Source organism: Aptenodytes patagonicus, chromosome 19 (genome assembly GCF_965638725.1).
Source record: "Aptenodytes patagonicus chromosome 19, bAptPat1.pri.cur, whole genome shotgun sequence".
NCBI classification, from domain to species: domain Eukaryota; kingdom Metazoa; phylum Chordata; class Aves; order Sphenisciformes; family Spheniscidae; genus Aptenodytes; species Aptenodytes patagonicus.
In genome coordinates this window covers 3,347,466-3,370,442 of record NC_134967.1, presented here as the reverse complement: position 1 = coordinate 3,370,442, position 22,977 = coordinate 3,347,466, and the positions used below count along the sequence as shown (strand labels likewise).

The window sequence follows — 22,977 nt, the reverse complement described above, 5'->3', positions numbered from 1 at the left end:
GAACCATGGCCCTTTTCTGTCAATAGAAACACCAAGCTTCTGCATCCAATCTGCACTTGTTTCTCACCTGATGGGCAAAATACTGGAACGTTAAGAAAGCAAAATTACATTCTCGTCCTCTGGTACAAGAGGCATGAGCGAACTGCAAATGGTAACAGTAAGCTCTACAATAGTCATGGCCTTCCTTCCCCTTACTTTTCCCCCCAGCTTTCCTGTAACCAAGAGTGGCACCACAGGGATAGCTGACGCCAGCTGTTCTACCGCAACACAGGGCTGACCTGAATGCCCATCTGGACAACGTGGTCATGTTGGTCTGAGCTCCTGTCCTTCCTCAACACCCAGGAATTTGGGATACCAAGGGAGATGCTGTCAGTACTACTTTTCAGCCAACCACCTAACGTAAACCTGACAGTGGCCGAGGAGCTGTATGTGAACTGACATTTACATGCAGTCCGAGAAGAACTTGACCTCCTTCCCAGATCCAAAATGGGGGGTGGAAATCATCATTCTGCACTGAGCAGAGCAGGAGGCAAAACTGAAAATATTCACTGCTCCAGGAAGGCTCACAGCTTCCTGAAGTCAGAGATTATCTCTAGGTTTATACAATGCTCTTTCCATTCTAGACAGAGCTCCCGGCATTTACCATCTGAAAGTGCACTACTGGCAAAAGTTTCTGAAGGGGTGTCTGCAAGGACCCCTTGCTATATGGAATTTAGGCATGCACACACAAAAATACAGGACTTAACTCCTGGAAATACTGTGCATTAGACAGCTTCTGTTGGTTTCAGACCTTCCTTATCTACGATGAACGAAAAGGAAAAAGGAAGATCAGAAGAGAACTCAGGAGTCCCAGTTAAACAGTGATTTCAGCCTAAAAACTAGGCTGAAGTACTTTACCAGATACTACTTACTCTCCAACAAACCTGCCACACCACAAAACAGAAAAATGGTCTAAGAAAGCATATCAAAAACTTCAGCCTCACCACTACGCACTCATTGTGGTGGAAAAACTACTTAAAAACCAGTAACTTTAATTTGCTTGGAGCTTTCTTGGGAGAGGAGAGAGGGAGAGGAAGCAGTAGGGATTTAGGAAAGGGTCAACAGAACAAATTCAGCTCTTGGTTCCGTACCGTACCTCTGGAGCAAAACCCATTACACAGAGGTGATGTGTTGGGCTCTTGCCCAACTATGCCATGTCTAATTATCAACATAAATTATTAACTAAGAAAAAAAATTACGCTTAATCGTTAGCTTAATGCTACGTTTTTATAACATCTGTCAGCAATTATTTGTATTTACTTCCATTGCAAATGCAGAAGAAAAGGCAGAGAAATATAAACATGAGAATTCACTGAATTCCCACCAGTCTTGCGTTTTCCCACAAAGAATCTCTAATCATCCCTGTTTAGACACTGTCATTTGTTCCTTGCCCTCTCCAGTATGGAATTTCTTCCTGATCCTCGATGACCAGAAATTATTGGTCCTCGTTCTACACTGGAGCAAATGACGACTAACCCCCCTGCAATTAGTGGTGTTAACTTCAGTGCTCTTAAGACAGCAAATAGAACTATAATATTTCTTGGACTCAAAACAGTTCCTGCTCTCCCCTTGGCCATGCTTTACGCTACAGCAAAAAAAGGAGGCAGGGAGAGCAAGGGTTTTGCTCTACTTGAGTTGTACTCCACCTGTGCAATGCAGGGTGAGGAACAGGTTAGCTGGGTGAAAAGTTCACTGCAAGCTGAGCTGTCTGTTTCTCTTGCTTAATTTATCCGATATTTGGCTAACCTTGCTCTGAACCCAGCCCCCAAGACCCCCTTCCTCTCATCCCTCCCCAGCGGGTTCATGTCAGCCAAAGACACCGCCCCTTATTCCCTTCTCCCTGACCCTGCTGGATGGAGCGGGGGCTGGGACAGAGGGCCAAACACAGAGCGAGAGACCTTGCACTGGAGAGATAATAATTATTTATGCTCTAAACTTCAACAGGCCTCATCCTCAGGAGCAAACAGAAAAGCTCTACAGTCAGCAACATTGCCTGATACTGCATTCAAGCTTATCAGTTTTCCCAAGGCTGGATGGCACCCACCCTGCACCCCCACCTCCTCTGCACCCTGTCGCTCTTCCAAGGATGCAGCACTTCCTAAGGTAGCTTATAATGGACCCCTGATCCATTTTGGCAGCCCTTGCAAGGGGACTGTCACGCAGTTCCTACTAGTTTCATGATTGCCAAGATACTGGTAAGCCCAGTATGTCCATTACCTCATTTCTGCAGCTCAAGATCCTCAAAAGGAACACAACAGACATACTTAAAATATTGCAGAGAACAGAGCAGTAACAGCAGTAACACAGCGCATAAGCAGGAAGACCCTAGATGTTTCCCCCCCTCAAATCCCATGAAGTCAGTGAAGGAAAGGCTGGGGTAGTGAGACGTGCTACCGCTGCTCTTTGGAGAAAAGGATTCCCTGATCCATGGACCTTTATGCATCCGTAAGCTACTCATACTGCAGAATACAGAAAAGGTTCTGCTCATAAACTGCGGAGCAGTTTCCCTTTCAGTGATAGCCTACAACTTTCCCACACATCCTCCCCCATACCCAAAAAAAGCGTGACAAGAACGCCCTGAAGTTACCCCCACTGTGCAGGCAGTAGCAGGGCACGGGTTTCGCCTCCTAGAAAACACATTCAATGCCACCTCTTGATTCAACACATCAGAGCTCCACATCAGGTGATGCAAACTACTGGAAAAACTGCCTAAGAACACGCATTTCTGGCAGACTTTCATTATTTTCCTGCTGTGCTCAGGACTGCTCCCAGCACTCTCTGGGGCAACACAAAGCGTATTTGATGGCCTTCTCAATGACTGGATACATCATCAGAAAACAGCGCACAAACCAAACCTGTCGTGCTTTCGCTGCTCGACTGAGCAGCTAGTACTCTCTTTCATGTTTAATCTTGGACTCCAAGAATCCACACGCTTTTATACCCACCTGCTGGCACCCTCTGCCTCTATGAGGCGGTGAGTTAGGATGTGACTAGACTCTGCTAACGGATAAGAATATTTCCTGTAAACCTTAACTTCGCTATACTCTTTGACCTGACAAAGGACCTTACAGCTGTTCTGCGGCTTTGATACACCTAAGCTGCTTTAGCTCCAGTAGAAACTCTCACAAACAGCTTATTATTATTAATAATCTCTATCATCACAGTGCCCCAAAACTCCATTACAGTATCACTGTACACACAGAGAACAAAGTTGCTGTCCCACTGATTGGGGGGGGACGGGACGGGACACGACAGCCTGACAGCTTTACAGTAAGTGGAAATTCCTTGTGGTCTAAGAATAATATTAAACTGGCTTCTCAGGATCACCAGATGACCTCGCCTTGACACATGGCTTAATTTGTCTGGAAGCAGTGCAGACCGGAGTAGTTCTGATGTGGTCACTACTTTAGTGACACCATCCATTTCAAACTTCACCACTCCCACACCAAGGTAGCAAAAGACCAGTCTGCAACAAAGAGCCCTTGTTATTAAAGGAATCCCGGGCCCTTATCAAAGAACATGATCCAGCATCCCCCGCCTAACCCCTGCATATTTTCAAGGCATGAAAATTGCTAAAAAGAGCCAAGCAAGGTTGTCAGGAAGACATCAAACTTCAAACTGCTACATAAGAAAACAGAGGATACACACCAAGCCCTCCACTCACATTGAGTAACTCGCCCAGCATCTGTATTTCTCAACAGCAGGACCAGCACAGATATTCACTTACCATTGCATCAGGATAATTAAACTAACACACAACAGTAATTTCCATACAAGGAGTTCTTTGTGCAAGCTTTCAAAGCCTTTGTTAGAGATCTTAACACCTCTTCAACACGGCTGAAACTATTCACAGACAGGTAAAAAGGCACAGAATCGATACAGCAGATGTCAAAGGTGATGCATAATATCAATCGAGGAGTTCAAGTGCCACATATCCCAGTTCTTTGCTCCTTCCATCCACCACACAGAAAAGCTAAAATACTTCAAAAGATACCATACCAGCGTGGGAAAATTAAAGGCAAGCTGAACTGAAACGCAGCTCAAACCATTTACAACTTGTGGTTTCAGAATCACCTCGTTTAAAAAAAAAAAAAAAAAAAAAAAAAAAAGAACAAACTTGACACGGCGATTTTAATCATTCTGGCCTATCCCAAAAAATCCAGTGTTTGTCAACAACAACAAAAAAGCGCTTGTGACAACCCAGCCGTTCAGAGAGAGAAACAGCTTTCGCTTTAGGAATGACAACATACAGGAGAGCAATTAACAGGTCGAGCTCTAAAGAAAACCAATGTCCTCTTTTCAACGTACCCAACTTAAAGGCTTCTACTGTTTGGGAAAAAACAAAAAACCCCAACACCTCCGCCCCCTCCTCCCAAAAACCCCACATTATGAAAACATAAGAGGGCAGCAATCGGAAACTCCGCATTTCGGTCTCGCGGGCAGGCTCCTTTGTTCTTGCCGATTCCACAAATCGGAGGAAATCTCTCTTCCCTGCGATCGCAGACAGCCCTTCACAAACATAAATCCTCCACTTCCAGATACTTAGGGTTCAATGCACTTCCACTTGCTGCTTCTGTCATGAACGGGTATCTGGATTAACTCCGACAGCAGACCCTCATACTTAAGGGGCAGGCTAATTACCGAGAACTTTAGATACTATGCTTAAAGCGAAACGAAATTAAATTGAAGACAATGACATGAAAATCACCCCATCTGTGGACAATGGGCTTCCACCAGAAAACCCTGCCACAAGAGACGCAGGGCTCCGGGCCTGTCTCCGCCCCGTGCCCGGAGGGCATGTGGCGGCCCAGGCGGGTCGCCAGCCTCACCCGCAGCCATCGCGGGCAATCGCGGTGTATCGTGGTACTGATACTCCTTCACAAGCTGACAACGAGCACTTAGCATTCACCCTGGGAAGCCCGCCCCGCTCCGTCCCCGACAGCAAGGGCCGCTCTCTGCCTCCCAGCCAGGTTTATTCACAGACAGGTCACGCTCCTTCGTGCCCTCGCCCCGCTCCCTCCCTCCCGGCGTTCCGCACGGACTCGCTTCTCCTCGTCCGCCCTCCGCTGGGCCTCCGGACTCCCCTCCCCACCTCCCCCGCCAGGCTGGCGAAGGTGGCTCCGCAGCGCTCGGGCCTGCCGCCGCCCCACAACGTGGGCCCGGGGCGGGGTAGGGGGGGACCGGCGAGGGCCAACAAACGCCGTCGCTTTTTTGGTTTGGGGCCGGCTAAGGTGCCGCCGTCTCCCCCCCCCCGAAAAAAAAAAAACCAGAACCCTTCGGCTTACCTCGGAGGGCGCCTCGCCTCGCCTCGCCGCCGCCGCCGCCGCTGCCCGCCTCGCCTCACCTCACCTCACCTTGCCTAGCCTCTCTGGAAGGTTCTGCGGCGCGCGAGCAGGTGCGGCTCGCGCCGCAGCGCCCGCCCCGCCCCGCTTCCAGCGGCCATTAACAGCCGGCCGGAGCCCCGCGGAGCTGCTCTGTCTGCGGCGCGCGGCGCGGCGGGAAGGAGCGTATGGCATCCATACCCTTGACAGCACGCGCTCCGGGCGAGGCCGCGCCGCTGGTGACGGGCGTGACTCCCAGCAGGCCCCGTTCGAAGCCGAGGGGCTTTGCTGGCGGGACAGCGCGGTGCCGAAGCGTGTTTTGACAGTGATCTCAGGGGTCGGCGGGAGACGGAGGGACGGGCACCGGGCAGCGGCCGCTCGGCGGGAGCGGGAGTTCGTCCCCCCGGCACGGCAACGTCCGAGGTCTGCGGCCAAGACCAACCGTCCCACAGGCGGGTTTGCTACCTACTGAGCAACCAAAATATTAAAAATTGCTAACATGTGGAATCTATTAGGACATTTAGAAGGAATTCACATTCATTGTTTCACTTGAAATATAAAGGTTATAAAACTTAATGGCCACATGACAAGGAAACTATATGAAACACTCGGAGATTTACAGAGCAACTGCTATGCTCTTTAGGCATGTGGGCTGAAAATTGCTTTACAATAGGCAATGCAACTCTGGTTTGAGCGCTGAGGTTTTCTGGCAGTTTTCTTTTTCTTTTTTTTTTTTTTTTTTGACCTTGCAGACTGGTATTCAGTTACCACAGCAGCTCCAAAGTAAAACAGAAACACAGCTTGTATCTTCTTTCAAGTATTTATTTCTTTTGTCCTGTTAACATCAAATAATGAAAGGAATTGTAAGGATTTTGAAGGGGGGGTTAAAAAGAATGAAAGCAAGAAAAAGGAAAAAAAATACCAACATAATGGCTTATTTCTCACAGCATGTGCAGCACAAATGAACAGTAAACACATACCACAGAAAAACGCAAACAAAGGCTAAAAGTTTGCTAAAAGTTCCAAGAAAAAAAGCCATCGTGAGTGCCCCCAAGCAAACATTTCTGTGATTAAATCCTCAGAGCCTTTGCATTTCTAGGCCAATTTAGCACAGCAGATATCTTCCCCTTCCCCCAAAACACACCTCGGCCAGCCAGCAGGGAGGAGCCAAAGGGCCGGGTTTTCAAGCCTTGTTTTGTTTTCAGGCATGGAAATGTTGCAGTTATGGCGTTAAGAGGAAGCTGTAATCTAATCTAAAGGGTCAATACAAGCGTGAAAATCCGATTACAAATTTGCCACTAGGGTTTGTCTATACAGAGTGACATAATTAAGTATGAAACAGTTCATGGGCGAATACCGTGTTTTGCTGTGCTTGTCAAACCTGGAGCTTAGCAGTGGCAGCACTTGCACCTGAACCGTAGGCCGGGAACTTACGATCTAGGCTGCTGTCATCCAAAGGCTTTCGGGTGACCCGAAGGGTTATACCATCAGTGCCATCATATATTGTCTCATTGTGTGACACCAGGCAAGACTGTGCAGTTTTCTGTTTCACCCTTGCCCTGTGCATATAATAGAAACTGAAACGCTCCGGTAGGGCAAGGTTTGCAAAGGTGTACATCAAAGTACTATGCTTGCACTTCTGATATAGGAGTTTCAAATCTATGCTCCGAAGTTGGAGTGAAGAGGGAGAAGATGAACATCAGGTGAATAGAATTATGCTCAGCAGCAAGCACAACCTTTCTGCTAATGCACCTGTGTTCTCAGTGCATTCAGACATTCTGCTCTTTTTCTACGTTTGCTCACTTTCCAAATTTAAGTGGCAGTACAACTTTATTCCACTTGTGGTTTTATTTTCTTAAATGAACTAGGGGTGAGTATGCAGCAAAACAAATGCCAAAAAATCATCATGCCATTCCCCTCGTATGGAAATATGCCATGCCCTGATGTCAGGAGGTCACTTTTACATTAACTAACTATTTCCAGGATCAGCACAGTGCAATTTTTTTCCCCCCTGACAATCTGAGTCTAAGAAAGAGGTGAATCCAGTGAAAGAAACAAAACCAAACTGTGAAAATTTGCTGCTATAAGTAAAGGCAAATGCACTTTTGACAGTATCCCAAGTTAGGTTTTTTTTCCCTTGAAAATGTCTATAAGCACGTTTTTGATCACAAGATTGGAGTATGTCATGAGAACGCATTCAAGTATGCATTTGCATTAATATTGTTGCCAGAAGCCATCTCACAGTCATCATCAGACATACTGGAGCCCCTAGAAAGCTTTCTGTGGGATTGGAAGGCATCCAGCCAGGGGAAAGCAAAGCCACCATGTGATTTGGATGGCCCGTTCCACAGGAAAACTATACATTAATGAATGGCAAGCACTCAAAGTGGTAGTTAATGGTGAATAGCTTGCAAGCAAATCATTGGCCGAGAACCATTAAGTATATAAAGTATTTGATAAATGAAAATTTGAAAGAAGGCTATTTAAAAATAATCCATTGAAAGAAAACAGGCTGATTTTACAGCAAGAATTGCCCATGTCAAACAGAACTGCTAGCTGTAATGAAGATCACTAGAATATGAGTTGCCCATCCAGCCTTAAAGCATATCCAACATGATACGTACTTTATCCTGCAAAAGGACACTTTTAGGTATCGTTAGAACAATCTATTTTAATATTCCTGAATGGTAAATTATCAGAAGAAATCAAACAGCAGTGCTGGGTACCCTGCAATTCAGGGCTTGCACCATATTTCCATTATTCACACAGATGGAAAGGGTTCATGTGCTTTACTGCCCGTTTATTTTCTACTTCAGTACTGACCTAGAAATGCCAGTAGATCTACAGTTCAATTCTTTGTCCCAGAAAGCGGGGATGTTGCACCTAATCCTACCGTTTGCACCCTCTGGACTTTTCATGCATATACTGCCCATTTCAGCAAACCTTCCTTCTTTCATTGCTTGACTTTTAGCTTACGATTCCCCCTTTAACTATAACGTGACATTCTGGCCAACCACTACCTAACAGTCCTTCCCAGCTCAAATTCAAATCCTGCAGGTCTTAAAAAGGATATGCAGTTATCAACTCGTTAGGCAGAAATAATGCTAGCTCTCTGGGCTTTTGGTACACTTAATGCTTTAAAGGAAGCTAATTCCGAAGATATTTAGGGCAGTTTGCAGTGTTAATGTATCAGAAGGTGTGGACGCAGGCACACACAGGTGAGAGACTGCCTGAAGGGAAGGCGCAGAGATGAATAATCTGCACGCACAGCATTCTGGCTCAGAAACTCTCAAAACACAGTCCTCCCCAACGGGAACAATTGGAAGAGACAGGCAAAATGATGAAAAATGAAGGGATCAGCAAAAATCAGACCTAATATAAATCCAACTAAAACAAACTCAGCATGGCTCCTGTGGCTCATTCAAAAGAAGGTCTTCTCTGAGACTTCATTTGCAAGAACTCAGTTCGCTGAAGAAAGACAGAATATAACTTCCTCTGTTGTGTGCTGTTAGGAGCCATTGGCAAATCTGACTGACAATATGAAGAGGATTTTAAAGGGAAGTACCGAAGATTGCAACGCTACCTATCAGATTGCATCACAGGAAACATGACATCTCCTGCCAGGAAGTGTCAGTGCTCCTAAATACTAGGCTTAAGAGTTTGAAAGAATAAAGATTGTTTTCTTAATTGATGTAGGGAATGAGAGCTGTGGGGAGTACTTGTCTGAATTGAAAAACAAATTATAGTTTTTACATAAGAAAAGTTACAATTCTGTAATTTGTTTGAACAGTGGGGACGTGTATCCGGGAAACCTATTTTTAAAACGAATGAAGGTGTATTGACTCTGAATGTTTAAAGCAATCAAAATGAGGTCAGAAGGTTCAATGCATAATCCTGTAATGATGGAACAGCGCATTCTATTGAATGATTAAATGTAGCTGTTTGTACATGACTTCTTTGTTTTTTTAACATATGTAGCAACTTTTGCTGCAGGACATCAACACTTTTTTTTTTTTTTTAATTATTTTTCTGTGTCGGCATCAGATCCCTCCTAAAGAAATTCAAAGCTGTATTTCATTTGATTAACATCCTTGTTAAACCTCAGCTATGCCGACAGGACAACAGAGAAGCTGAATGTGTTTTAGGGTTCAAAAGTATTATAATAGTTGATGTGGACGAAGAAGGTTTTTTTGCAATAGCAGGCAGTTGATAAACATGTCAGATCGCTAATACTGAACATTCAAGAATATTAGAATATTGAAAGCTACAGACTATTCAGCTACCAAAGCACACACAATATTGCTTGCTGGTGTCTCTCTCCCTACTGTCTTTTGCCCAGCCCTTAGAATAGTTAACAAAATACTGCCCAGCTCTGCAAGTATTCTCCATGAATTTGCAGCCCTGATGGGAGTCCAGAAGAGACCACAAGGTATTTTATTGCTGGGGGAAAGCAAGCCAAGCAATAGCTCACAAACTGATTTGTGATTCTGTGTAATCCTATTGCTGATTTGAGTCAATCATATTCTTCCCAGTTTATTTATTATTAACAAGGGGAAATGTGACCTGAGACCTCAAGGGATCAGCTAGGAGATGCGGTGTCTTTTCTTTCTGGTACCCGAGAGAGTCTTCTCCGTTACCTAAGGCTGACACTGAACCGAAGAATTGCTTTGTTCTCTGATGAGTGGATTTTTTTTTAAAAAAGCTCTTATTTTGCTACATGCAACAGTTGAGAGAGCAGAGACAATGAGCTTGTCACCTCTGCTATTACTTGTAATAGGCAAAGTTGCAGGGGGTATAATGACCACGCGAGTGAACTGGCTTCACTATGGCATGTCTGCGTGAAATCAGCATTCCCAGAAGGCTCCAGGAAGAGGAACTGCATGTATGGATATCACTTGTTTTCCGTTATGACCATTTCCATCTTCTGTCAACATTCTTCTGAGATGAGCCCTTATTATTATAAACCTTTATTCCACAGGACAGCATTTTTCATGTAGCCAAAATATTCCAGAAACCGTATCACCCCTGCATTTATTTCAGTCCTCTCTCTGCATAAAGGCACACGTAGTTGACTTTCCTGGAAAAGATAGCAATGAATCGCCTCCTTTTCTTACAGCTAATGTTAATATTGCAATGTGCCAGAACGGTATCTGGGAACACTCATCAGATCAATAGCAATGCCCAAAGCAGAAGCAGCAGCTGGTGGCTATACTCCAAAGTGCCTGATGCTAAAAAAGGAAGATGAAGAAGCGTTTCAGTTAATGTATTCACAATGCCCAATGTTCGCACATGGTGGTTCAAGGGAAGAAGCCAGTCAGGGGTCAAATCTAAGGCAGGACTTCTGGGAGTCACATAGGCTACTCTCAGGCACCTAAGGGCAACTAGAGACCTCTAGTACCTGCAGTACTTGGTTTTGTACTGGCTGTCACATGTCATCTCATTTTTTTTTTCTTCCCCAAAAGTGTCCTGTGGGACCAGAAGTTTAAATCAGTTTGTTCAGTGATTATATGTACTGCAGCTTTCCATGCAGTCTTCCTCTGTACTAGTGCGCCGTAATAGCGATTTGCTCAGGTAACCAATCTCAGTGGCAAACTGCCTCAGAAGACATGTAGGAAGTCAATTTTGGAAGCAAGGGTCATTTTCATGCAGAAGCCAGCAGGCTTCTGAGATGTCTAGATTTACGGCATTGATATTCCAACAGTGTTCCTCTACATTAATTCCACATTGCTTGGGGAAGAAGATGCTTGGGGAAGATGTCAAACAGCAATCTTTCACTTTTGTGTTCTTTCCATTATCATTTGATTAACATAGACAGGGAAATTTCATGCTTAGGATGCCTGTCTGTGAAAAGCCTGTACAATACAGAGGCAACTCTTTCAGATAAATAAAATGCAATTAAAAAAAAAAGCTTTTGCATAAGAAAAAAACGGGAAACTGAACCACATCTACTAGTAGCACTAGGTCAGGATGATTACTAACACAAGCCAGAGAACCCCATGTCCTTGTAATACCTAGGCATGATGGATGACCTTTGCAGGTGGCTAGGAAAAAGTGAGTGGTGAGTCAAAGTGACCCTTCCTTGTTTTTACTTGTACGGGTTGCTTTCCCTTCCTCAAAAAGACAAGAGGCAGCAAACAGTAACTGGCGTATTGGGGTGTTCCGAGCCAGCAAGCTACAAAGTTAATGGACTACTTTCTAGGGCACGGTGACCCATAGGAATGAGCAGGAGTAACAACACGCTTCTTTTATAGACTTGGTATTTGGATGGAAATCACTTCAGGAATATAAGGTGGCGTCTTGCCTCTGTCTGTTTAGGGCCACCACACTCCCCCTAAGATTGCATCTATCTGCTATTTTGTTTTCTCATATACGTACTCTTCGGTCACTCTCAAGCTCAAATTAGAGTGCTTTCTTCCCTCATTTAAGAAGGAAATGTTCTTTTCCAGATTTATGCAGAAAAATCAGCATATACATTTGCCTTGATTTTTTTTTCTGTGTTAATACGTCACGATGCCCATAGCAAAGATGAGCATAAGGAACGAGTAAGTTTGGACTCTTTGGGAAGGTGTGAAGATATAAATTGTCTCCTCAGAGGTCTATTCTTTTCAGTTGTATCCAGTCCACACAGGCTGGATCAGTATGTTTCTGCTAAAGCGGATCTGTTACAGAAACGAAAGAGGGTGTTACGTTTCAAGAAAAGATGACAGGAGCAGGGGGAACTCACTACCTTCTGTGGTACTGGCAACATTCAAGTTGTGTCCTGTGTCTTCCATCTGTAGTCTACAGGCTGGGGTACCTCAGCCCCATCAAAACAGAGTCTGGTCTTCTAACACATTGCCTTGCTGATCTGACTCTGCTCAGGAATACAGAAAGGGCTGTTTCTGTTGAGGCTGTCAACTCCCTGAAGGTATTGAAGAAAGGTACTGAGGTGATCTTAGTAGAATAGAAGGTGGGAAGAGGGGCAGTTTATCAGTCAGAAAAGTGACTGAACACTGGATAAAAGAGGACGAGTAGCAGGGAGAAGGTGAAGTCCTGGTTGTCTTCATGTCTTTTTCTAAGTTAGTTGCTGAAATCTGTGAGAGACACCTGCCACTATTCACATCTCAAAATCTCCTTCAGAAAAGGACTCTAACAAAGAGGATTCTGTTCGCTAGAGAATATAACTGCTGCTTGTGACTGACAGGTTTCACTCAGTCTCCAAACTCCAGCAGGCTGAGAAGCAATACCGGGTTGAAGGATCTTAGCACCACGGAGGTGAGAGCTACAAAGACAGTCCAGAATATTCTGATTCTCGGGGCTGATGGTTGTTTGGTGAAAAATGCAAAAGATTACATTTGACATAATCTTGCTTTACCCCCAAACTTATGAACAAGTGTTGTCAAAAAAAGTGGCTGTCACACAGATTAATTAAATCCACATGAAGACATAAAAACAAAATAGATGATCCAAGGTCACCCTGTATTCTTTCTCAACAGTCGCATTTCAGCTAGAAGAAAACACTAGGCCAAATTAATGTCTCCTACAAACAGATGTGTTCTCTTTGAAATAAATGCACCCACTTATGCTTTGCCTGCATTAAGTCTGTTACCGGGTTTTTATGAGATTTGGCAAGTGCGGTGCTATCTGTTAATATCTGAAGGTGGGAGTGTTCAGGGAGTTGTCTGAAAGGCTTGCAAGACTAGATCTGATCATATCCACCCACACTAATTAACACATTACATAAAAGTACAACAAGTTTCTCTTTGCAAACATCAGAATCACTTGCCCAGGCACTTTCTGTGAAGTTCTAGAAGAACTATAGGGATGGACTCTCTCACTTTTTAACCTCAACAGAACAATGGATGAGTAGGTAGGGTATAGTTCCCACTTTCAGGGCTCACTCCTTTTCTTCATCCTGCTAAAATCATGCCATCAGCAGGGATACAGCTGGAAGGACCTTTCTAAAGTTCACCAAGGGTGCATGAGGGAACATGATTTTTTTTTTCCCCTCATCAAAAACAAAATACAAGTCAAATATTGACCATGAGGAATCAGATTTACTTACAAATGACGACTCCTCTCCCTGCCCTGCCTCGCTAATTCTGAAAATTACTCTGTACAAACACCAGCCTCTGAAAACACCTGGAACTGAAAAATCCTTCCATTTAAATAGGGTCTTTTTATGTCAGGAGAACACGTGTTCCAAAATGGCTAACATTTCTCTATCATTCAAATTTTAAACCACCAGCAATCTCCTGTATAAAAGTGATAGTAAGGGGTCTTCTTCATAGATGGGAGCAAGTAAAACTAATTTCGTATGAAACTTCTGTGACCTGCTCCTACAGCTTCACCGATTCCTCCAGCAGGATAATAAATATATACCCTGATTTCGATTTACTCCAGACTCTTTGTATGACATCTGGCTTCAAGATGGTGGCACTGAAAAGTGCAGTAATGACATAGGAAAACAGAAGGGAAAAAAATAATTGTGCAGTGCAAAGCAGGAGGCAGTGGAGAGAGCAGGAAAAACCAAAATTAAAATAAGTCAAAGGGCGGAAATTCCTTTGAGAAGGCCTTAGGCTTCAACAAAGCTTGTCCACATTTGCAGCACTTCAAGATTACCCAATACTAACCTTATGTAAAAAGGGATAGTAGACCTCAGCAGGCATTCCCCAGGAGCCTTTCTATAAAAAAAGTCTTCAAATGTATCCATCCAAATTTGCAAGTAGCTCACTGGACGGAGAGCATTCTATCTTGCAACACTCACAAGAGAAGAAACGCTCTTACCCAACTCTTCCTTACTATCTGAAAAGCAAAGTCAATGTTTTCCTCATTATTTTCTGTTTGCTGCATACCTCTCCCCCACTGTGACTGCTATTTGACCTGTTGTCCGCTCAGAGACCCTGAGGGAAAGAGAGAGGGAAGTTTGTGTGTATGTGTATGAGAGGAGTGAGATGACAAGAGTCTCAGCTACGTTCTGAGTTGTTTATATTCACTAGAAAGAAATCAACAGCACTTAGTATGTAAGACAACCTCTGAAGATAGGGAACATCTTTCATGCAGTGCAGGAAAAGAGCAGATTCATCTAAGGGACAGGATTTGGGAATGAATGGGGAGTTAATTTCAATGTGTGTACTAGTTTTTACCTCACTTTTGCATTAGGATGTCATCAATGAATAGAATCTCAGCATAAAGGTTTAATTTAAAGGGGACACTGCGGGGGGTGCCCTCTTTCACCAATTCTGTTTGCTCTTGCATCTACAAGCCTGGCATGCCTGACTGTGATTAATGAGAAACTAGAAAGGATTAGCATTACCTCCCTTAGCATAAGGGGAGGTACGTATAATCATCCCTTTCCCTCCCAAGCGTCTCTTGATAAATGTGGTACCTTCAGTATTCCTGGAAGATCCTGGAAGAGTTCTCCCCTGATTGCACTTGTGTTTTCAATGAACTGGGTTTCTTCTCAAAAAATTGACAAAAAATAAAGCTGAAAGCACCTATTAGCGTGGGCATCAAAATCACAGAGATCAAAGTTTCTTTTCATGCTCTCCAGAGAGCCTCAGACATCTAGGAATTCAAAACAAAACTCCATTGTAAGAAACCTTTTCAAAGCTGGCACAGTGCTACAGCTTATATGTTCTGCACTCAGAAGGAAAGCACTGACCCAGATAGGCGAGCTCCTCAAAATACCCATGCAGGCAGAGGGGCTTGCATCAATGGCACTTTTGGCAATATCTTCCTCCTGAACTGCTCAAGAAGAGATACATCTACTGATTTGCAGTAAGGTTCAGACCTTCAGATTTTAACATTCACATCATTGCACTTAAGTAGTTGGTCTCCATTCTACGTGGCAGAACCAAAGGAGTATCTCAAATACAGCTCAGCTTTTCTGCTGTAACTCAGATCTCTTTTAGGAAATTATATACTTCAGTATATGGGTTTTTTCCTCTTCTAAATTTTTGTATAGAACCTCTTGGTTTATGAACAAATACTGCTTTTCCTTTCTATAGCATGTTCCATTTGAATTTGCTGAGCTTTTGACAAACATTTAGGTAGTCAGACTTACAATTTTTGAGGTAGGGAAACACTAGAAATACCTGCTTTGCAGGTCAGGGTGCACCTTGAAATTATGCAGCTGGCCCCAGGTCACACCAGACATCTATGGAAAAGCTCAAAATTCAAGTCAGGAGCCCTAAATTCACTCCTTTCTTTTAACCACGGGGCCTTCCTTGAGGCGCTTCATTCAGGTGTTCTCCAGTTAGGCTTGCTACTTTCCTGTATTGCAATTATATTAATTCCTCTTTTAGTAGTGTTCCAATATGTTTCAGCTACATTACTATGCCTAGTGCTGCACACTGCATCTGGCATAGGAATGCAGTGTTGCTCTTACTAGGCTGTCAAAGAGAATATATCATTACAAAAATAAATAATGTCTAGCTGCTTCTGGCATTTCAATCCAAGCAGTATTTATCACTTTTGGCTGATCAGTGCCTGATTCAATGCCCCTAAAAAACAATGGGTGTATTCCCAGTTGAATTCAACGTGCATTTAATCAGGTCTTTGCTAACTGTGCTTCCAAACTTCACATTTCATGAGCACTACAGTACTGTCTCTTCTATTTTTAGAGCATTATTCCACTTACTTCACTGTGCAGATTGATACAATGGACTTTCCTCTGCATGGATTATGTCAGTGAATGTATGTTTGTACAAGCAGGCTCTAGTGTTAGTTCTAGATTTAGTTCATCCCCAATGTGATGCTGCCTACATGCGTGGCAATCTGGGATTAATGCTAAAAATATATATATTTTATCATAAATGAACAAAAATATTCAGAAAGACAATTAAATTTCATATGTGAGTTCAGTGACAGAAAGAATCTTCCACTGTTCAAACTGTCTGTTCTTCTGACTGAGCATTCCTCTCCAGCCTTCACAGGTGAAGTAAGACAGCCTTCTTGGGCCCAGCACAGTCCTTCCAGACAGAAGTCCTGGGTGGCCTTTAATAAAGAAAACATTGCTCCACAGTTAGCTCCTTCTCTGAGTTGGGAACAGCTTCATCAACGGATGTGAAGTGAAGGAAGGAAAGGAAGCTTTCATTAAATGTCCGTAACTTTTAGTTCTTCAAAGTATTTTTTAAGTTCCCCATTCAAAAAGCTGAAATGAAACCAGTAGCAGTTTGTAATTGCAGTTCCTCTGAAAAGAGGGCATAAAGTATGGGGTGTGATGTACTGCCTCTCAGCTGAGACAGCCTACAGACACTTTAGAAACAAAAATTACATCTTAAAACTATGAGTAGATTTAACAATTGAACTCTAAAGAATTAAACATCATATAAACATTTCACACTTTTTGTTTTTCTTTCCAAGGGTCCATAGTCTACTCATTCAATCCTGTGCAAAGGTCATGTTACTATGGATATGACCTACAAGAAATGTGTTGCCTCAGAGCAGTGCAAGTCACATGAGCAGGCTAAAAGCCAAGACTGCTGATTCACAGTCTTGTCAGGATTTTCATGCTTGTGTTGGTTTCACTGAAGAATAGTCCTTGCACCATCAAGTCTATGTTCGTCCTTTAAAAGTGTTCATGCAGGTGTAGCTCCCAGAAAACTTGTGGATTTCTTCAAGTGCTGCCTGAGGGAGAATGCTGCAGGAGAAGCAGAAAGAAAATAAGCAGACCAGCCAAACCTCTTAGTCTATTCTAATAAGAGGATGTGTAAATATGCGTTTAGGTACACACATACGTAAGTACACATATTCTCAAAAATCAGCTAGTGAGAGTGCACAGACAAAACGTGTCAGTATCCTGCTGTGAGTAGGCCTAAAAGGAGAAAGTTTTATCAAGTCACTCTTTCTCTACAGAAATACTTATCCAAAAAGGTCTGTAAAAACTGTTAACTTGGAAGATACCAAAATGTTTTATTCTTCCCAAACATTGTGCAGGATCTTGCATTCCAAAATACACAAATTTAAACTGAGCTCTCTGGTTAACTTGCCATCTATTTGTGCTAGGCATGTGGCCTCCTTATCACAAGGTATGGATATAGATCTAATTTCCTGACAGCTACCGTAATGGAAAATAAATGATCAATTCTCACAATAAAGGAGAAGAACAGCCCTTTTTCAGTCTGTAGAATTTCTGGGAACTTTTGAGAGTATCCCAAATTTTACATTCAGAGCAAAGCATTTATTGTGAATTATTTTTTCTTGTTTGAAATGCAATATTGTAATTATTTTCCACAGAAATCTCATGGCCTTGTTTCAATTCCTGACTGAACCAGGTTTTCCAAAGGCTTTAGTGCAAACTCTCATGGAAAGATGATGTTGAACGTCCTTTCTCTTTAGTTGTTTCAGGATATGAAGTTATGACTTTCTTTCCTTAGGGACTTTAAAATACCTGTCCTAATCATACACAAAAATATTTTTTTTATACTTTCATTGCTTTAACACAAGCAATGCTCTCTAAATATAGCTGTGATGTACACACCTTATTGTACAGAAATCCTTTACAATATAAAACCCAGAGTCCAAAGAGTGCCTTACTAAATCAAAATCAACTACATGCACGTGTTAATTGTTAAGAACTTTCCTAAATACAAATACCAGTTCAGACTTCAGGAATCCAAATTTTGGGAGTGAAACTGGTTTCGTAACAGGGTTATACCCAGGGAAAACATCTACAAGGGGAATCTCAGAAAGTTTTCAACCTTTTGCTTCTATGACTGTCTTTCATGGGAAGGGATGAACCGATCTGCTCCTGGATATCGTGTTACAGTCAAACTGAGGTTTGCCTTGGTGGACAGACATAGAGGACTGTAAGCCAACCTTGCCTAACTGGCTAGGCCATTGCTGGGCAAAGGAAATACTTACCTTTTTAGGATGACAAGAACATGCATTGTCCATGGAAGGAGCAGGAAGGCTTGATTCATCTGAACGGCTTCTACTGTCCTCCTAGCCACTGTCTCTGGCTTGAGAGGAGGAAAAAGATTAGGGAACCTGAATAAATAAAGTAAAAAATAAAATAATTATTTGTTAACCAAAATCCTTCTTTAAGATGTCACTGTCCAAGTCCTGTTACTCACTAAGCTATCACTGGTTACTGGCATTCAAACATGCCCCAAAGCAGGCTGGAAGAAGCAGAAAGTTCCAGTTCCAGCCAGAAAGCTAGAAAGCAGAAAGCCCAGTTCCAACCGGTACTACGGGGTTAGCTAAATGGTTAAGAACGTACATGTTGGTGCCTTTAGGGAGAAGTGGCAGAGTGTATTCAGAACCTTGATTCAGGGAGTTTCTTAAACTGTATGCAAACCAATACCAAAATACTGTCTTTTCAGCAGTGGTGTTTTTCCTCTTCCTCTCTGTTGCTCTTTGCTTGATTCAAATTCTTCACAGGTGAAAGACAAATATTATCCCCCATTGCTTTTAAAACCAATCATAAGGCTTTTCCCAGCTCCAGCAATAGCTTGACACTGCATTTTTCTTGACTAAGAGAGCACAAACTATATTAACAGGTTACTTTGTCCATTGTAAAAGATTAATTTGGTCAGCCGTTAGTCTCTGAATTTAGCTTGTTCTCTTAGATAGAGGTAAAAAGCAGGTACTGATAGCCTTACTTCAGTAAGTGGCTGTCATTCCTTTCAGTGGGAAAGAATTAAGTATTTCAACGAATAAAGAAGGAATTTGTACTGTTCGTTCTCAAGTAATTTGTAGACTGCTCCTTTTGAATGACCTCAATTTTCAGATTGCCTCCCCTCCCTCTCTGGTGGCTACATATGGCCCAAATACACTCAGGGAAAAATAGCTTTCAATTTTCTTTGTAGAAGCAAATGTCTCACTCAGTACAGGCACGCTGTATGAATATGCCAGCAAACTGAGGGAACCAGTCTGATGAGTCCCAGGTGGCCTAGAGTGACCCTCTGTTCCCAGGCAGCCAAGTGAGACATCAAATTCTCTTAACTAAATGAAGTATTAATTAGGAGTGTATTCTGATGATTCATTTAAAGTGAGATGCTTTATTCTAGTTCCCCTGGACTGACCTGATTCTCATGCCCTGAAACATCTCTGTGCTCGTGTGGAAGGGCAGGACTGTTGTGGCATTCACTCCAGGACAGTCTAGCAGCCCCAAGGTCAGGCTCTCCATAAAGGCAAAGGACGAGGCTTTGGAGGTGCAGTAGTCAATGGCACCAGGGATGGCTGACAAGGCCAGGACAGAGTTCAGGCAAACAATGTGTCCATTCTGCAACTCCAGCATCCTTGGCAGGAATGCTTTGGTGGTCTGAAGAACAACAGAGTGGGGAGGGGAAAAAAAGTTTGCTCAGCAGAGATACAACAAGAATTATAGTTACTGAAAAAAATAAGGTGACACAGAGACAACAAGCCAAACTGTGTTGTTCATTATGCTAGGAAAGGAGTGGGAGAGTACCTTGTTGCTTTGTCATTTTCTGAAAGATTCTAAACAGGCAAAATTTGTGTAGAACCAAAACAAAATCTTTCCTAGCACATAAGTAAGCAGTACCCACAGATAAAGGCCATGAACAGAATGCTTTGTATGTTTAAGAACTTCTTGTAAAGGATGAAGTCTTCAACGAAGTGATGAAATCACAATAAGCTCTTTTTTTTTTTACTATTACCTAATTCAAAATGGAATGAGTTTCACACTAGTTTCCTTCCCTGAGCAATACAGTCTTATGCTCCTCTGATGTTCCATACACATCACTGTACAGAAAGCTATCCTCTGTGAGCTCAGGCTTTCTCAAAAGAAATCAAATGTTTTACTGGAAATCACAGAATGGGGATAGAAGAGCATCAAATACTGTGTTACTACTGGAAGAATTACATTTTTTTTTAGACTTCTTTCCTCTGGCCTTTGTCCCTCACATTGTTTTTTCTGTCTCCTTTTCACGTCAGACTGATTTTACCAACCATCATTTAGAAAGACCTAGTAGCAGCCAAGTGTTTACTGGCTGTAATCTGTCACTCTCATTCCCAATTCTGAATACATGTGACACAAGAGCTTGTCTTACCCAGAACTGTCCCAGGGTGTTTATATGTTGTGATTTGAGCAGTGCATCATCGTCGCTGTCCATCAGGCTCTTACCGTGGACCACAGCAGCATTGTTCACCAGGATAGTGATATCGCCCACCTGCAAAAAAAGCAAGTGACTTGTTACAACTAATACCTCTCCTCACGAATCAGCAGTCACCATTATATCTGAATATCTGTTATTGCCTAAATACGTTATTATTTTCATAGCTTTTGACATTCTTGCCTATAGGCCTCGTAATCCTTCTGGATCACTTAAAACAGGTAGCTAGACTTTGTACGACATAATCTGGATGGTCACCCTTCTTTTTTCCCAATTTGCCAATATATTTTTTTTCCTCATCAAGTATGCGTTGTTACTAAATTCTGCCCACAGTGTTTCCACAGACACGAACCTTTTCCCGCACAGCTTTGGCTTGCCGATAGACCTCCTCTCGATTTCCTACATCACAAATGAAATAATGGCATTCTGTCCCCATCATCCTGATTTCCTCTGTGGTCTCCTTCAGGCATTTCTCAGTTCGACCCCACAGGATGATCTGCAGCAAGAAACTTTTGTTAGAGCCAAACTGCTTCTGCTTCAAATCTAAACTAATTAAAACATGCTTCTAACTTCAACAATTTGATGAACATCTTTAATGTGTTTTCACTGCCAGCCCTGTTGCATTGTTTCATTTAAGCCTAACAATGATTTTCTATTACACGGGGATGGGGCTTGAGTATCATGGCGGTAGCTGTATCCCACTGCTGATACTCTATTTACAGGTTCTTTACAAGCAACACAATAGCTAACACAAAAAATCAGATCTTCAGCCTAACATGACAAATATATGAAACACTTGGCAAATTTTCTGTATCATGAAATTTCAAATCTATCCCTGCTTTTGCTATACACGCACAGAGAAGGATAAATTTATTCTAAAATCACAGACCTTCCTGTGTATCTGGTATGTTATCTACTTCTTGTTCTACATTTGGAGATAGTATCTGCTCTGCAGTAAAACATATTTTTTCAGCATATCATATGTAAATATTTGCAATGCTGTTTTCAGGCTGGTGTCCTAGGTGTATTTCAAACGAGGTTCATCCTAATACAGACATTTAAAGTGAGAAATTTCAAGCATGAATTTATTTTGCAACTAATATACGCAAGATTTCACTTGCCACTCCCATTTAACACAGTAAAAATGATACAATACTTCTTGTACAAAGAACGGTTCTGAGTATCTTATAGCATGGATTTGATATATAATGAAGACATAACCAGCGCAACCCTATCTGTATTTCTACACCATCATGGAGGTCAGAAATAGAAATAACTTGAAAAGTTACCAGGTTCATTAACTTTCATTGTGGGGCTTTATCCAGTATGATTTTTCCTAGCGAGACAACAATATCAGTCTCAAGTACGAGGTGGTGCTTCCACTGCTGTCTTTGAAACATTAATCTACAGCTAAACAGATTTAACCAAAATATTTTTTTCCTAGTATATAACCTTATTTTCTATTTCTTTTAAGGCTACTGGAAGGAATATAATTTCATCTGTTACCTAAGACATCTATATATGAATCAATCTATCCTTTTTGCTCTTCAAGCTAAGTCTTCTCAGCATTCATCATGTTATGAATGGTGAGTCACTTGTCATTCTGCAAAATAAATTACTGAATGGAGTACGTTACTGAAATCAGCTGACTGCTCCGAGAGTCAAACAGCAAGATCCAAAAGAGAAAAAAGAAAAGGTTGCTACTGCTCACAATTGCAATTGTTGAGCATTGATAATGCAAAATTACTATTTAGTACTAAAGAATAAATGCGGACATTCACGTAGTCAAATGCAGGTTTACTCTGATCAGGGGACTGGGAAAATGGGCTTTGAAAATGGAAATAGCTTTGTTGCTCTCAGAACTGTGCTATTTCCAAGCAGTGGCCTTATCACCTGTGATCCAGGATTACAGTTGCTTTCCATACCACTGTGCATTGACTATGAATCTGACTGGTATATTGATTTTTTTAATGGTTAAAAATAAGCACACTTAAACTTTACAAATTTAATAATCTTTGAGTTTTCCAGAAGTTGAAAGGAGAGGGGAAAAAAAGTCTAAATTATATCACTCAATTAACTTTGTAACAGCAAGATAAGCATAAAAATTTAGGACCTGTAGTATTCCCTCCCCACACAAATCTCTTGCAGAGAACTTTAACATGCTTATTTTTAAGGACTAGTTAAGCTTATCTCATAATGGGTACTAAAACTAATCTCTGGCAGGGTCAAAGAGCTCTTCCAGTGCAACTAAGCGAGGCTAAAATGCAGAAATACCTGGGTCCTCAACCATTTCCTAAATGAGTTAAATTTACTATTAATCCCATTTATAAATCATTGGCACATCTGTGAACATAAACACACACAGACTGATCGACTTCTATTCTCAAAATCACCAAAGGACTAACGAGTTAGTTAACCAGAAATTTCAGAGCATATATAAATATGCCAGAGCCATTTCATGGGAAATCTTATCTCAGGGGAAGTAATTTTCAGGGAAAAAGCTGTGAGCAGACTTAAAAACTGTAAGAAAGCATATGGCTAAAAATGCAGCTTGCATA

General features: G+C 42.3%; 1 protein-coding gene across 1 annotated transcript in view; it reads right to left on the bottom strand.

Annotated features, from left to right (window-relative positions):
• Positions 1-6,168: 6,168 nt before the first annotated feature.
• DHRS3 (dehydrogenase/reductase 3) overlaps positions 6,169-22,977 on the bottom strand; it is a 37,837-nt gene continuing 21,028 nt past the window's right edge. Inside the window, exons 2-6 of the mRNA XM_076356012.1 lie at positions 20,772-20,915; positions 20,357-20,476; positions 19,370-19,608; positions 18,207-18,332; positions 6,169-16,983 (exon numbers count right to left, since the gene is read on the bottom strand). Coding sequence (XP_076212127.1) covers positions 16,899-16,983; positions 18,207-18,332; positions 19,370-19,608; positions 20,357-20,476; positions 20,772-20,915 — 714 coding nt within the window. The 3' untranslated portion in view covers positions 6,169-16,898. The remainder of the gene's footprint in view (positions 16,984-18,206; positions 18,333-19,369; positions 19,609-20,356; positions 20,477-20,771; positions 20,916-22,977) is intronic.